Consider the following 15,568-nt stretch of genomic DNA (forward strand, 5'->3'; position numbering starts at 1 on the left):
CAGTGTCACAGCGGGGCAGCTCTCAGTGTCCCCAGCAGGTCACAGTGTCCAGGGCAGCCCGTGCCAGCGGTCACTGTGCACACGGGGCAGGCTGGGCTGGACAGGGGACGGGGCAGAAACGCTGCCCCGGGACTGGGGTCTCCCCCTGCCTCTGGGGCCCAGCCCCTGCTGGGAGCGCCTTGGGCAGGGCACGGGGCTGCTGCTGGGCCAGGGGGACAGGCTGTGCCCCCTGTCCCCTGCTGCTGGGCCAGGGGACAGGCCGTGCCCCCTGCCAGCTGCCCAGGCCCCTCTGATGCCTGTCCCTCGTCCCTGTGGCTCCTGTCCCCACCACTCCCCACCACCTTCACTCCCTCCTTCAAAGCCCCACTCAACCCCTTCACAGTGACCTCTGGAAAGAAAGAATGAATGAAGGAAAGGAAGTGTTGTCTGTTCACCCTGGCTGGATGTCAGGCACCCACCAAAGCTGCTCTCTCACTCCCCTCCAGAGATGGACAGGAGGGAGAAAACAGAATGAAAGCTTCATGGGTTGAGCTAAGGACTGCGGCAGATCACTCAGCAAATGCCATCATGGGCAAACCATTTTCAAAATTGGAGATATTAATGGAATTTTTGCTATCTGGATCAGGGCAGGATAGTGAGAAGTAAAACAAAGCTTTAAAAACAACTTCTGCCCTTTCCTCCCTCCTTACCAGCTCTACCTCCCCCCGCAGTGGGTGCAGGGAGACAGGGAATGGGGGCTCTGGTCTGTTCATCCCCTGTTGTTTCTCCTGCTGCTCGGGGGGAGGAGTCGTTGCCCTGCTGTGCCAGGGGTCCCTTCTGGAGACACTTCTCCATGAATTTCTCCACGGTGAGTTCATCCCACGGACAGCAGTTCTCCACAAGCTGCTGCAGCGTGGCTCGCTCCTCCATGGGCTCACAAGTCCTGGCAGGGCCCTGCTCCAGTGTGGGCTCCTCTCCAGGGGTTTGCAGGTCCCTGCCAGGTCCCTGCTCCAGCAGAGGTTTCTCATGGGGTCGCAGCCTCCGCTCAGGCATCCCCCTGCTCCAGCACGGGCTCCTCCAGGCGCTGCAGGTGCATCTCTGCCCTCTGTGCCCTCCACGGGCTGCAGGGCCCAGCTGCCTCCCCAGGGACTGACCAGGGAATCTCAGGGCAATCAGCTCCAGCAGCTGGAGCAGCTCCTGCCCCTCCTGCCCTGCCCTGCCCTGGGGATGTGCAGAGCTGTTCCCCTCACAGGTCCTCACCCTGTTCCTCCCTGCTCACAGCCACAATTCCAGGATCACCCATTTCCTTAAATCTCTTATTCCAAAGGTGTTACCACCATTTCTAACTGGGCTAGCCTTGTCCAGCAGCCAGTCCTGGAGCCAGCTGGAATTGACTCTGTGGGACATGGAGGAACAGCTGCTCTCACAGAAGCTGCTCCTAGATCCCCTGCCTTACCAAAACCTGGCCATGCAAACCTGGTATAAGTATGGTAGGGTTTTTATTACCACTATTAATTCTTATTATTTCTATTCTCTCAATTTTTTGCTATTAATGGTACAGTTGTTATTATTATTACTAGTATTTTTAGTCTTTTGGACTCTATATTAATAGTGGCTAGATTAGAACTGGAAACAAAGGTACTTCATTGCAAGTAGCGGTTAGAGTTTTGTCAGCCTCTTGCCCTGCCCTGTTCTGTGTCATTGCTGTGTCTGTGTGTGAAGCTGCTGCTGCCAGGCCTCCCTATTTCCCTGGTTTGAGAAATTCCATGGCATTGCTCACATGTCAGAGAGCGCTTATTCCATTCAAACACATGCTCTTAGCTCTTTGAGTCCCATTGTTGGAAGCTTGTTTTCTAACATTGTTGACTTTCTCAGCTTCTGTTAATATTTGTGATTTTATAACAAAATGTTCTTGGGTGTGATTGTGCAAGATTCTCTAATCAGCTTTCAGTTTGCTCTTGGGTTTCTTACCGGTGTGTCCGAGCTGAAGGCAGCATTTTGGGTGGAAGGCTTCAGTGGGACCTGGGATTGCCTCGGCAGCAGCTGGTTTTGCAATGTGAGCAGCGCTGACAGGGATTCCGTGCGCTGAATATTCCGGCTCGTTGGAGCCGCAGTGCCCGGCTGGAGGGAGCCGCGCCGGGCGCTGCGGGTTGTGCCGGGCCGGGCAGCGGCCGCAGCCCCGGCAGGGCCCGGCCGTGGACACGGAGCCTTTGCTGGGCAGGGCTCGGCCCTGCGGCGCCGGGCGGGCGGTGCCGCTCCCGCCGGGAGCCTGCGGGAGCCGGGACAGCGAGAGAGCCCGGGCCGAGCATCAGCCCCGGGGCACGGCCCGGGAGGGGCACAGCCCGGGGGTCCCGCAGAGCCTCCCTGCTCCAGAGCCGCGCCTGCCGCAGCGGGGCAGCTGCGGCACCTGCGGGGCACGGAGGAGCCGCAGGCGGCGTTCCGAGCGCTCCTTCGGGGCAGGATTTTGTCCCGCTGCGGGGAATTCCCGCGGGCCGGGCGGGCCGGGGCCGCTGCCGAGCGCCGCCGCCTTTCCCGGGAGCCGCCGGGCAGAGCTCTCTGCTCGGGGCTGGGAAAAACACCTTCACTGCCCTGGGAACATTTAAAAAGTTTAATACAGGACAAGAGGAGACAAGGGCCATAGAGCAAAGGTTGTTAGGGCCAGGTGCATCTCGGCACTGAGCCAAGAGCACACGGTTATCTCCGGAGATACCCCTTGAATACCTTTTCCCTTACACCAGCCTGTTGCATATTCATAGTCCCTTATGCATAGTAAACTTTTTCCCAAGCTAGTTTACATATTCCAAGAACTGTTCAGCATGGCTCCTCCTCGGTTCCACCTTTTTAGGGCATGTGTATTCCTTGGTTGTGGTTTTGGTCCTTTTTTATCATCATCTTCAGTTTTGGCCCCGGCCCACACTGCCTTCAGACGGTGAGTGCTGATGGTTGGCAGATCTGTACAGGTGTCCTCATCCTGTGCTCACTGGATGTTATCCCATCCAAGCAGGAATTTTAACACAAGCATGCTTCTATCAGCTATGGCACTAGTATGTCTGAGCTTAATCAATGAACAACAGAAATAAAAACTATATAACAAAGTTATTGTAACACCACACATATAAAATCCAGTGGAATATTTGCAAAAAGCCAATATTATAATATGTATCTATGACAGGGCCAAGGGCCGGGTGCCCGCTCGGCGGCCCCGGGACAGCAGAATTTTGGGGTCCCGGTGCTGGCTGCCGGCAGAGCCCCGGCGCTGGGCCGGGGATGCGTGGGACCCTCCCGCGGTGGGGTTGGGCTGCCCGGGGCAGGCGCTGCATCGTCAGCCCGGAGCCACCGGGGATCGCCCGGTACCGGCGGGGCGGGGCTGGGGAGCGGAGAAGGACGGCACCGGAGCGGGGGGACCCTCTGCAGCCTGCGGGGTCGGACATACCGATAAGGGGGTCCCCGGGAGCCTGGAACGTTGTGAAAAACGCCAATCACTTGGTTTTTAAAATTTTAAACGTTTAATAATAATAAAATGGTTATAAAAATAGTAACACAATTAGAGTAATCAAATTTAGAGTTAGGACAATTACAAGACAATAAAAAGCAAAAAATTATAGACGTCCAGATGCTCTCTGACACTTAAGCCAGGACAAGCATGCCTTGTGAACAAAGGAATAACCTTAAAAGCAATAGCCTATTGCATATTCATGTATCTCATACATGATGCATAAATTACTTGCAAATTAGGAACTTTTCTGGATTTTGTCAACTTCTTTCCCTTAATCCTGGTGCTTCCATAAAGATGGAGACAAGATGGAAGAATGTTTGTCTTTTCTGATAAGGAGGTTGTAACTCTTTATGTGCCCCAAGTCACCGCCATCCCTGTGTGAAGAGTTTATTGATTATCTCATCTCTTGCTTGAGCAAGTAAAAACATCCTACATCGCAGAGTTTCTATTTTAATATTATGTTGTTACCTAAAACTCTATTTAACACACTACTTAAGAGAATTAATACAGCATAACTGTCTAACATTACACATATAATATTCATTGTAACATTTGTGAAAAGCCAATCATAAAATAAGCATTCTACACAGAAAGTGTTGAAATGGTAAAACCAGTCAAAACCCCTTAGGAATTGGAAGGAAAACCAGAGGCAGTGGCAGCTAACACCTCAGAAACCCATGGCTTTTGCTCTTCTCTTCGACCTGAGAGCTTCCTGGGCAGGGGCGACTCTTCCAATTGCATCAGCGTGGCCATGGCTGGGAAGGGCAGCGAGCAGATGGGTTGAGCTTCTCCTGCCAGCCCCTGAAGTGCCAGCTGTCATTTGTGTGCGCTGAGGATTCCCTTCAGGCTCGGAACTGGCGCAGCTGCTCCTGGGCGCTGCTCGCCCGCGGGCGCAGCGGTGCTGCAGCCGCTGTCCCGCACACAGGGAGGGCTCTGGAGCCTCCCAGGGCACCAAGGAGCGGAGCAGGGAACGTGCCGGGATCTGCTGCAGGACCGTGGGGCTGTGGGGGATCCTTCGGTCTCTTGGATGGGGCAGGGAGGGGGCAAATGGAATCAAGGTGAGACAGGATCAGGCAGCCCCACGCCAGGCAGCGTTTTCTCCTCTGAGAGCTCCTCTGAGCTGAGCGAGCTGGTGAATCCTGCGGAGCAAATGAGACCCGGGAGCGAGGGAAGGGCTGGCTGGGAAGGAGTCAGATAAACCCAGTGGGTATTTCCCTTTCCAAGGGGCTCCTGGGGAGACAAAGGAGACAAGAAGGATTCCCCATCTCATGACATTCCCTTTTTTCCTTCAGTAGCTCTATTGCAGTCACTGCATACAAGAGTTTAGTTGATCCCTTTGATGCCAGGGAGCACCCAGAACTTGAACCTCGCTGGATCCAGCCCTGTCTGCCTATCACCAAGCAGAGGGAAAAGATAAAGAACCTGGGTGGGGGTTGAGCCAAAATGGCATTTTGTCACTTCTGATCTGCTCCCAGCTTTTGCAGCAGGGCAACAACCCCATCGCTGCAAACCACTCCCTTTTGCAAGGCACACGTGGACCTTGCTGGTAGCTCAGGGCTCCTGAAGGGGCTGCTGCAGTTGGCAACTGGAGCTGTTGTTGAACTTTTCACATTGCTTACCCCCCTATCCAAATGCCATCAAGTGGCTGAGGAAGGACACAAAAATATTACCCTGGAGGGGCCAAAAACTTGGAAAAGGATGAAAGAAACGTTCTGATGATGACAATGACAATGACAAAAAAACACAATTTATTTTTGACAGCAAATGAGTACCCACAGCCCTCCAGCCCTCCCAGACTGGCAGGCCAAGTGGGGCCGTTTCCATGGTGTGAGGAGCTGGCAGCCTGCAGAGAGAAACCAGAGAGCCACGGTCAGTCACAGAAGGCTCCTGTCCCCCTGTCCCACCACGGCCTGTGCCTGGGCCAGGCTCCTGTGTGCTCAGAGCCCAAACCTCCTGACCCATTCTCCGTTTTTAGAGAAGGGCAGAGTGGTAAGCCACATTCACTCTCCTCTGCTGAAGCACAGCCCAGCAGCCTCCTCAGCCGCTGCAAGGGCGGGATGCCCGTGTGCTCGGTTTCCTGGCTCCCCGGCAGACCAGGGGTTAAACGTTGGGTGTCTCCTGGATTGTCCCCGGAAAGAGCCCATCTCTGCACAGAGACACCTTTTTTCATTTGTAAATTAGGTCTTTCTTTCTCTGCCATCTGTGGTTTCTCCAGCCCGGGCTGCAGCCACTGGTCATATAAAACTTTAAGAATCTTTTTCTACAAGCACAACTGACTTGATGGATATTTTTCATAAGCACAAATTATTCCATAACATATATTACAATGGCGCTGCGGAGATCCCCCTGCAGGTCCATGGGATGCAGAGATCCCCCTGCAGGTCCATGGGGCTGCAGAGATCCCCTGCAGGTCCATGGGGGTGCAGAGATCCCCTGCAGGTCCATGGGGATGCAGAGATCCCCCTGCAGGTCCGTGGGGGTGCAGAGATCCCCTGCAGGTCCATAGGGACGCAGAGATCCCCTGCAGGTCCATGGGGATGCAGAGATCCCCTGCAGCCCCTGCAGGAGCCGGGCTGGAGCTCGGCGATGCCTGAGAGGAGCTGTGAGCCCGCGGGCAGAGGGGCCCCGCTGGAGCAGCCTGTCCTGGCAGGACTGAGCCCGTGGCACAGTGACCCACGCTGCAGCACTCGAAGGGGGCTGTGCCCAGGGGATGGACTCCGCTCCGAGAAGTTCCTGGAGAAGTCTCGGCCGGGAGAGAGCGCAGGGTGCAGCAGGGAACGACTCCTGTCCCTGAGCAGAGGGAGAAGCCCCGGGGGATGAGCTGAGCATGGCCCCATTCCCTGTCTCCTGCCCTGCCGGGGGAGGAGGTGCAGCTGGGAGCAGGGAGGCGTGGGGAAAGCTGCATTTAAGGCTCTGCACTGACTTCTCCTGCTCCTGCTCCGAGTCTTTGGAGTTTTCTGCCAGAAATCTCTCCCTTCCCCCACCCACCCACAGGGCTTTGGGCAGGTTTCCCTTTTCGGGGGAAATCAAAGCGAAGCACTGATGCGCTAACGAGGGGCAGGAGAAGTGAGGCTCCTGGGCTTCCCGCAGAGGCGGAGGCACGGGAGGCGCAGGGCCGGGAAAGCCGTGGCGGGAGGCGCGGAGAAGTTTGTTTGTGTGGGCAGCTCAATCCCGGCTCGGGCCGGGCCCGTGCCGGGGCTGTTCCTCATCTCCGGCTTTCCCCTCACGCAGCCCGGGGGCGCCGAGAGCGCGGGGCGAGGCGGGGCCGTGCGCAGAGCCCGCCCCGAGCTCGCTGCCATTGGCCGCCGGTGCCGTCAGTCGCGGTTGCGGCGCGCTGATTGGTGGGAGCGGGGCGCGGCGCGGCCCCGGCGGCGGGCTGAGGGCGGCCGTGGCCGCGCAGCGCCGCCATTGGCCGAGCGGCTGTGCGGGCCCGGCAGCGGCGGCAGCGGCCGGAGCGCGGTGAGGCGGCGGCGGCGGAGCTCGGAGGCGGCCCCGGCGCAGGTGGGAGCCGCGCTGGGCTCTGCGGGGGCTCGGGGCCGGCTGCGGGCGGAGGGGGCGGCAGGGGGCTCCGGCGGCTCGCCGGTGCCGTGTCCGGCCCGTGCCGGCCCCGGGCTGAGGGCGCTGCGGGAGCGGCTGCCCGCGGTCTCCTTCCCGCCGGGGCCGGGCAGGAGCCGCTGCCGGAGCAGCGCTGGCTCGGCCCGGCTGCTGTGGGTAGGACAGAGGGGCTGCCCCGCGGCCGGCAGCGGGCGGGGAAATTCCCGTCGCCGGAGGTTTGTGTGCCCGGCGGAGAGCGAGGAGTCCTGTCAAAGTGACTTTATTGCCGAGCAGGGGCAGAGGCCGTGGGGCATTTGCCGTGCGCTCTCTGCCGTGGCTGTAGTCCGCAGCCTCCTTTTTATCCTCATTTTCCCGGCCGCATCTCCCTCTGCCTTTGCCCACCGGCTGAGTTCCTTGGAAGGTTCCGACTTCCCGATGCGCCTGGAGCCTGTCCTCGTTAATGTGCACCCTCCTTTTGTAGAACAGCCGATATTCATGGCTCTGTTAAGTCTTTGTTCTTCTCCTCTAAGTTTGGGAATGTAGCGGGACTTTGAGCACTCTCTGGGTCAATTTGTAACATTTATTGGAACTGATGGTTTCTCCCGCCAACGAAAAAGATTAAGAAACAGTATTTCCGAGGGCCTGGAATTCCAGGATAGGGGGGAATGGCTTCCCACTGCAAAAGGGTGGGATTAGATGGGATAATGAAAAGAAATTGTCTCTTGTGAGGGTGGTGAATCCGTGGCACAGGTCTGCCAGAGAATCTGTGGCTGCCCCTGGATCCCTGGAAGTGTTCCAGGCCAGGCTGGACAGGGCTTGGAGCAACCGGGGTTATGGGAAAGTGTTCCTGCCCACGGCATGCGGTGGAACAGGATCATCTTTATGGTACCCTTGAACCCAAATGATTCTGTTTGATCTTTGAACTTATAATTCTGTGATCTGTTTGAAATGGGTACAAAAAAGGCACAGCAGCTGGCAGGGACTGCAGGAGCCATTGTGGCCCCCAGCGATGGGCCATGTGACTGTGGTCGAAGTCATGTTGTTGTTCTCCATCTCAGAGATCAGTTCCAGCCTTCTTAGGGACTCAAGTTCAGTCCTCGTGTGTGAAATTAGAAGCCTAGTTTTACTTTAGGCCCGACTTTTCTGCAGCCTTTTTGTGAGAACCCCGGCCTTGCTCTGGGGTCTCATGTGGTGGTGAAATTCCTCCTCCAACCTGTGCTTCCAAAGAAAAACTCCACAGGCTTTAGCTGTTCGGTCTCAAGGCAGTTTATTGCTAGTTATCTAACAGATTATGTTCTTGGACTGTGGCTATTTGATCAGCGGCCTGGGTAGAGGCACACACACCCTGACATCCTCTCTCTCTGCTGTCTTCTTCGTCTCTTCCCCCACCCAGGGCTGCTGCTATATTTTATATGATATATTACGTATAACATGTTTACAATTATTCCCCAATACCTACTACCTACGTTGCCAAGTGTTTTTCTACTCTAAACCAATCTGTGAGTGCCAACATCACCAAGAACATGGAGGTAAGGAAGAAGAAGGAGGAAGAACAGGATCAGCCCACTTTCCTCCATGTTAGAACTTCTGACCCCCATGTACAAAGTGAAAACCCCCCTGTACAAGTGTTAAAACCCCCCTGTACGATACTAAAAAAATTTCCCCTCTACTTTGTAATTACTTATACTATACTATTTAACCTTTTGTGACTGCTTGTTCCATCTCCAAAGTTGGTCATTCATTCCATGGCTCAAACTCAAAATCACAGCTGTTTTTCAGCTGTCTGCCAGGGTCTAGAATGCTTCTGACCAGGGCCTGGAACCTCTAAAAATGTCTGAGAGACATTTTGAGTTCCCACACCTTTTTATTAGTCCAGCACCAGTGTGATTGTGAAACGTACTCCCTGAATCCTAAGCAAAGACAAACTTGCTGGCTTTAACCTGCCTGTGGCAGGGAATTCTGCAAAAGAAAGCCTGAAAATATTGCTTTGCCTGTTTTTTATAATGCAAAAAGGAATACTGCTGCTTCTGGTTGTGCTGGCTGAGCCCTGCTCTCTCTGCAGGCCAGGTCAGTGCTGAAGGTGTTGTGCCTTCTGGTGTTCCACAGCTGACTGACACACTTTGCCAAGTTACTTCCTTATCTACAAGTGCCCGGCCCTATCTCCAGGCAGATTCACTCCTTGACTCTGTTTTGTTCTTCCCGGGTCCTCTTTGGTTTTGGGATTATTCTCGGTGCCCTCATTCCCTGTCCTTTTGTCGCCGTTTGTGGATCAGGAGGCCTGGCTGCCACCTGCATGCCCTGGCTCAGCTGCTGGATGAGCTGCACTGCCAAGGTGTGGAGCATGGTAAAAAGATGAGAGTTGCTGCAGCACAGAAGAGGAGAAGCAGCATTCCTTTAACCCCTGGTCTGCTGGGGAGCCGGGGAGCTGTGTCCCATTCCATCCTTTCCATGTTTGGACCAATACATAAACTACTCTCCCATTTCCTTTGTTATCTTTTTCAGCACTTTTCCTTTGTCTTCTCTTTGCCAACATCAGTTTGAGTCACTTAGTTTTCCACAAACTCCTGTTTTTTCTTCTAACAGATAACCTGATCCCATCCCCTGGTGAAATGTTGTGTTCCTCATTTCAGTGGCTTGGTCAGCAGGAAGGTCAGGAGCTGGAGCTGTCTGGTTGATTCTTATTCCGAGGACAGCTTGTAATCTAATTATGCCATTTAAATAATAAATGGGTTCTCTGCATTTTGATAGGAATTTGTGAAAAACTCAATCACTTGGTTTTTAAAATTTTAAAGGTTTAATAATAGTAAAAAGGTGAAAAAAGTAATAATACATTTAGAGTAATAAAAATTTAGAGTTAGGACATGTACATGACAGTAAAAAACAAAGAATTATGGAGGTCCGGATGCTCAGGCACTTAAACCAAGATGAGCATACCTTGGGATCTAGAGGAATCACCCTTAAAACAATACACAATTAGCTTCTTATAGTAAGAAAACCATAACTTCCTCTTCTCTGGAAAATTTAGGTGTTCCTTGAGTGAGTGTCTCATTCCTTAAACCCCTCCTCCACATACTTAGTTTCGCTTTTAACTACTAAAGCTTCATTTTATCTGCAAAGCTACATTTATTATACTATTAATATGTTAATACAGCACAACTAATCAATATGACATAAGACATATAGTAACTATCTGCGTAGAGCCATATAATATGCATTTTTAACAAATTTGTTGGGGTTCCCAGTGGCTGGTCCATGGTGTTGTAGAATTTGTTCTGGTGGCTGTTAAACTTTTCCCAATTTTTGGGCTCTGCCTCAAGCTGGGGCTGCATCAATTGACCCCGTTTTTCTTATTCCATCATCATATACATGAATTCCAACTGATTTCCCTGAACTTGTTATAGCAAAACCCCCAGTGCTCTGATACACCCTGTATAGCACAGACAGTGACAGCAGATGTTGGAGTGGGCAGAGGGATGATCCCCCCCTTATTTTAGTGCAGTTTTCCCAACATTCTCCATTTGCTGTTTCCCTTTGCAGCTTCAGCCATTTCTGTTGCAGAGTCAGAGATCCTCAGCATGGGCTCTGCCTTCAGCTGTGCAGATTCCATCTGTGCAAGCAGGCAGAGCTTGGGGTGAGGGGCAGAGGGAATCAGCCAATTCCTGCCTCAGGCAAGAAGAGCCAGGTACATTGTCCCCACTTTGCCCCAGCGGTGTTAATTTGCATTTCTAAATCTCCTTCTGGGTGCCTGGAATGCAGCTTCTCTTCCAGCAGCCTCACATGTGCCACCTCCCCCACAACCTGCTGCTTTATTTTTTTTTCCTTCAAATAATCCATTTAGTATTTGTGACTTAAAGGGTCACCTTTAAATCTCTTCTAGTTTTGTGAAGTGCAGCCTAAAGGTGTGTGTTGAAAAACCCAGACCAAAATTTTGGTATCTCTTACAGAAACATACACAAAAAAATTCCAAGGCAATTCAGTTTTTTCTACTTCTCGGAGTAAAAATTCATTCTCACATCCCTAACCGAAACCTAACCAGAAATACAGAAGTAGGATTATTACAAAAAATACTCTAATGCTCTAAACTTTGCACTGGAACTGCAGGAAAAAGAAAAACTCCACCAATATGTTTATTGTTAGAGTCAAGGCATTCCTTGATTCTGGCCAGGATGTGCAACAGAAATCATTCCAGCCCCACATAGCCCGGGTGTGCAGAGAAAATAGTTCCATTACATGTGGGTTTTACTCGAGTTTTCTCAAAATTGATACAGTCTAAAGCAATCTAAATCCATTGGTTTAATGTTCTGTAGTTTCAAGTTGTGCATTTTTGAGTGTTCCTTTGCTTGTGCTGTTAATGAGGTGGGAAGTGCTGGATTTCCTTCTCAGCCTTTTGCAGACCAGGTGTCTGCAGCCCTGCCGGGGGCAGTGTCTGGGGTAGGTGTTGGTTGCTGTTTGCTGCTGGGGTTGATGTTTTGCTGCTGGTCGTTATCTTTGTGGGTATCTTTTGGGCCATTCCCAGTGTGTTGAGATGTTAAACTCATCTCTACTGAGTGGTGTAACGTCCCTTAACAAAACCTTTAACATTTCTTTCCCCAAGGCCAAGGCAAAGCAAGCCTGAGTAGAGAAATCAAAGGTTAACAATGTTCAAGTCTATGAGCTGGTCTATTTTCCATGGATGCACTGGCAGGCAGGGCAGTGTGTGAGTGTGAGTGAGAGCCAGAGTGGAATTGTCCCGGTGTGTCCCCAGCAGCTGTGGCAGTGCAGGCCCAGAGAGCACTGAAGCTGCAGCAGTGGCAGCAAGGGCTGGCCCCGGTGGCTGGAGCTGCCCAGGGAGGGTGGCCAGGCCGAGGATTTCAGCAGAGGATGTGTGGGCAGGCCCAGGGCCTTGCCCCGCTGTGGAGCCCTGGCTGCTGCTGCGCTGCCTTCAGTGCAGGCTCAGGGGGGCCTCCCATCCTCCTGCTGCAGGCGGGAAGTGCAAATCTCCGGGGCTGCAGAGACCTGGAGCCCAGGCTGAGGGGTCCCCCCGTGTTCAGCTGTGCTGGCGGCTGTTTCTGGCCTCGGGGCCCCTTGGCATGGGCCACGCCACTTGGCCACCAGTGGTGCTGCTTTGCACTCCTTAGGCAGAGCCCATGTCCTGCTTGGATGTTGGCAGCAGCAAAGTGCCAAGGCAGGCTCTGTGCCAGCCCAGCTTCCTGGGGGAGAGATTGCACCAGAGACAGGATTCTGGCCACAGACTGCTTTAAATGTGCATCCCTTATCTCCACCCTGCACTAGGTGGAGAACTCCCAGGGTATGGAATTCCCGAGATCAATTCCAAGGGAAATAATTGAATATCTGCCCTTGGTCTGGCTCTTCTTCTTGCCCAAGCCAATGTCAAAAACCATACCCATGGCATCTTGGTTTCTATCCCCAGCTTCCACAGGTGTTTCTTTCCCCATTCATTCTTTGTACCCAGCCTGAGCTGTGGGGGTGCCAGGGGTACGGAGGTCCCATTGTATTCCTAAAGCTGCCATAAGCCCCTGGAGGATATCTCCTGTAAAATGAGTTCTGCTCTCTGAGTCTGTTGCTTCCACAGTCCCTTTTCTTGAAATTATGTCTTTTAGACATACCCTAATAAGTGATCCAGTGGTTGCTGAGCAATCAGAATTGCTTTTGCCCCCCTGTTAGGTGAGATGGGGTCACCAGAAGATATTGAAGCCTTCCTGCTCAGGGCATTTCAGTGCCAGGCTCTTACAAGCACACACAGCTGTGCTGGTTGAGCTGACCATGGGGGTAACCTGCACTTTGTCTGATTCCCTTTCCTCAATAACAGCGTGTCTTGGAACTCTTTTCCCTTCTGCTGCCCTTGAAGAGCCATCCACAAAGACATTTTCTGCCTCAGGCCAGGCAATGTCTCCTGAATCTCCCCCAGGCTGTGTCTGGAGCTGTGTCACTTGAATGCAGTGCTGGGTTTCTTCCCAGCCCCTCTGTGGGCTGTTCAAACAGGAGGCTGGGTTAAACCCTTCCCCTGTCCTCAGTTCTGAATCCTCCTGTGCCACTGCACAAGTTTCACACTGTAATAACCGAGCACTGCTCATCCATTGCGAGGCTCTTTTGGTGATCAAAGCTTGAACTTGATGGCAGACTGGAACAATTGGAGATCCTGTTGTCATCAGGTTTTGGGCCTCAGTTCTGTTGAATCTGTGGCTGCACAATTCTGCAGACAATGAGGCCACTCTGGCCACTGGGTGAAACATTTTGGCCCAAGAGTTCCTTTGGCATGGCCCTGTTTAATATTCACCTACAATTCCAATTTCTTTTCTGAGTCTGGAAGAGCCAGGGCTGAGGCATCAATATTTTTGGGTTTTCATTTTCTCAAGTTTTGCTCACTTTTTCCTTTCCATACCACAGCATGGAGGCTGTCTGGGGTTACAAAGTCCTACAATGTTCTGTCCGGAACAGAGAATCCTCAATCCAGGCTGTGTAATTCCCTGTTAATCCTCAGAATTGTCGCAGCTCCTTTTTGGTGCTGGGAAATGTTACTTCTGAGATTTCCCAGACCCTCTTTGTGTCAAACCACAACAAACCTTCAGTCCCATTATGTCCCAAATATTTAATCTTTGTCTCCATTATTTGCACTTCTTTTTTTTTTCAGATACTTAAAAGATGTTTTAGCCAAGAAATTCAGCCTTTTCACAGAGGCTTTGTCTAGCACTTTTTCTTGTCCTCCTCATTGGAGCCATCTGATTCCCTGACTGGCAGGATAGGAGTGCTGTAGGGAGACATCCCTGGCTCCAAAAGCCCTGCCTTTAGCAGGGACTCCATACCAGGCTGTGAGCCCTTCCTTCCCTCCCCTGGAACAGGGTGTTGCTTTTAGCCCCCACTTGTCCTGGTTGCTTCCGAGTAACTTGGAGAGCCTCTACATCAAATTTTCCTTTTGGGGCTGCCCACGCCTCTGAGTTCACTGAGCAGAGGCCTTGCCAGACATTTGACACAAAGGTACAGCAGCAATAGCCTCTGTACCACCTTTTATAATATTCCAATGCCACCATCAAATTCCTTCCTGGTTCATAAAAATGACAGTAGGAAGAAAAATAAAAAAGTTCATTTCAAACATATCCTCCACAGATCCTAATAGTGATTGAACAAATGATACCAGTTCAACTTTCCCATTTATTCCCTTAATAATTGAAACATTCCTTTACAATTTTCCCTCCTTAGGTGTAAGATTCCGAGTGGATGGAGAGGCCCCTGTGTCCATCAGGAGAGGCCTCCTCTCGATGCAGACCCAGCCTGAATGTTCTGCAGGGCTCCAGTGTGGTGGGTCCCCGGTGGGATGGGAGCTCAGAGAGCCCTGACAATCCATGTCCATGCAGGGGTGGACTTGCTTCTGCTGAGGGTGCTGCTGTCTGTGCTTGCAGTGTCCTTGTGGGCTGCAGCTGGAGCCCTGACTCCTTCCCAGGGGCTGTTTGGGTGGGCTCTGCCCTGGCCAGGAGGGCAATGCCTCTGCCAGGTGCTTGTGGCCGACCCCGTCATGCCCTGGGTGCTGGGGCCCCCTTGGGCCCTGGGGTTGATCCCTCAGGGGCTGTGGGAACTCTGCCATGGCCTTTGCCTTCAGCTTGGCATTTTGCTCATCCCTTGTTGCCTTCAGCTGCTGTGCCTTTGTGCCCAAGTGCTGCAGGGCTTCTTGTGCCACTCCTGCAGCCCCGGTCACTGCCTGTGGGTGCTCATCCTCTGAGAGCTGCTGAGCTTTCTGCAAAACCTTTCCTTTCTGCAGGGACCCAAAGCAAATCCTGAACAGCAAATCCTGATCCTTCCATGTGCACTCTGCATTTCCCAGCTGTTCCTTTGTTTTCCCCGTTGTGCTCAGGGTCCCTGCCCAGCCCGTGTGGCAGAGCCGGTGCCTGTCCTGCCGCAGTGTCCAAAGGCGGCCCCCCCGGCGGGCAGGGCCGGCAGCTCCCCGGGGCCGGGCAGCGGCCGGGGCGTCCCGCAGCCTCCTGGGGGCCGGGGGCCACTGCCGGCCCTGCCCGGGGCTGGTGGGGTCAGGCAGCGCCCGGCGCTGAGCCCCGGCTGCCCCACAGCCCCGGCCCGGCCCCGCAGCTCCCCACAGGCCCCAGCCCGTGCTCCCGGTGCCGCACCTCTGCGCCCGGTGCTGCCGCTGCCACCGCAGAGAAACCCCTGGCATCCTGACCTCCTGCTTTTCCTCTCCTGCGAATTGAAAGTATGAGATTGTAAATTCTGAGAAAAAACGGTGCTAGAAAAGAAACCAATCCTGAGTATTTTTCTGTTCATCCTCTTTGCCATCATCCTTTTTCTTATTACACAGATTCCTCCTGCTGCTTCTTGTCTGAACCATATTGCTGCACACTCCCCTTCACCTGATCCCTTCCCAGCACACCAACACCATCCATCCCCTGTTGTACAAATGCCTTCTCCACTTCCCTCATTGCCCCACTGGGTGTCCATGTCCTTAATTACCTCTGGGGGAATGTGCAGACTACCTCAACATTCTCCCAAGGGACCCTTCAGAGACATTTTGGGATCATCATCCCTTTGGCCAGGCCCCTCCCTGGCTTTCCCTTT

The 15,568-nt window shown here is 53.1% G+C and overlaps 1 protein-coding gene across 1 annotated transcript in view; it reads left to right on the plus strand.

The window, feature by feature from the left end:
- LOC110468027 (uncharacterized) overlaps positions 1 to 15,568 on the plus strand; it is a 619,922-nt gene that overhangs the window by 509,586 nt on the left and 94,768 nt on the right. The window contains 1 exon segment of the mRNA XM_077788935.1: positions 10,238 to 10,250. Within this exon segment, the coding sequence (XP_077645061.1) occupies positions 10,238 to 10,250 (13 nt within the window).

The sequence above is a fragment of the Lonchura striata genome, chromosome 29 (assembly GCF_046129695.1).
Source record: "Lonchura striata isolate bLonStr1 chromosome 29, bLonStr1.mat, whole genome shotgun sequence".
NCBI classification, from domain to species: Eukaryota; Metazoa; Chordata; class Aves; order Passeriformes; family Estrildidae; genus Lonchura; species Lonchura striata.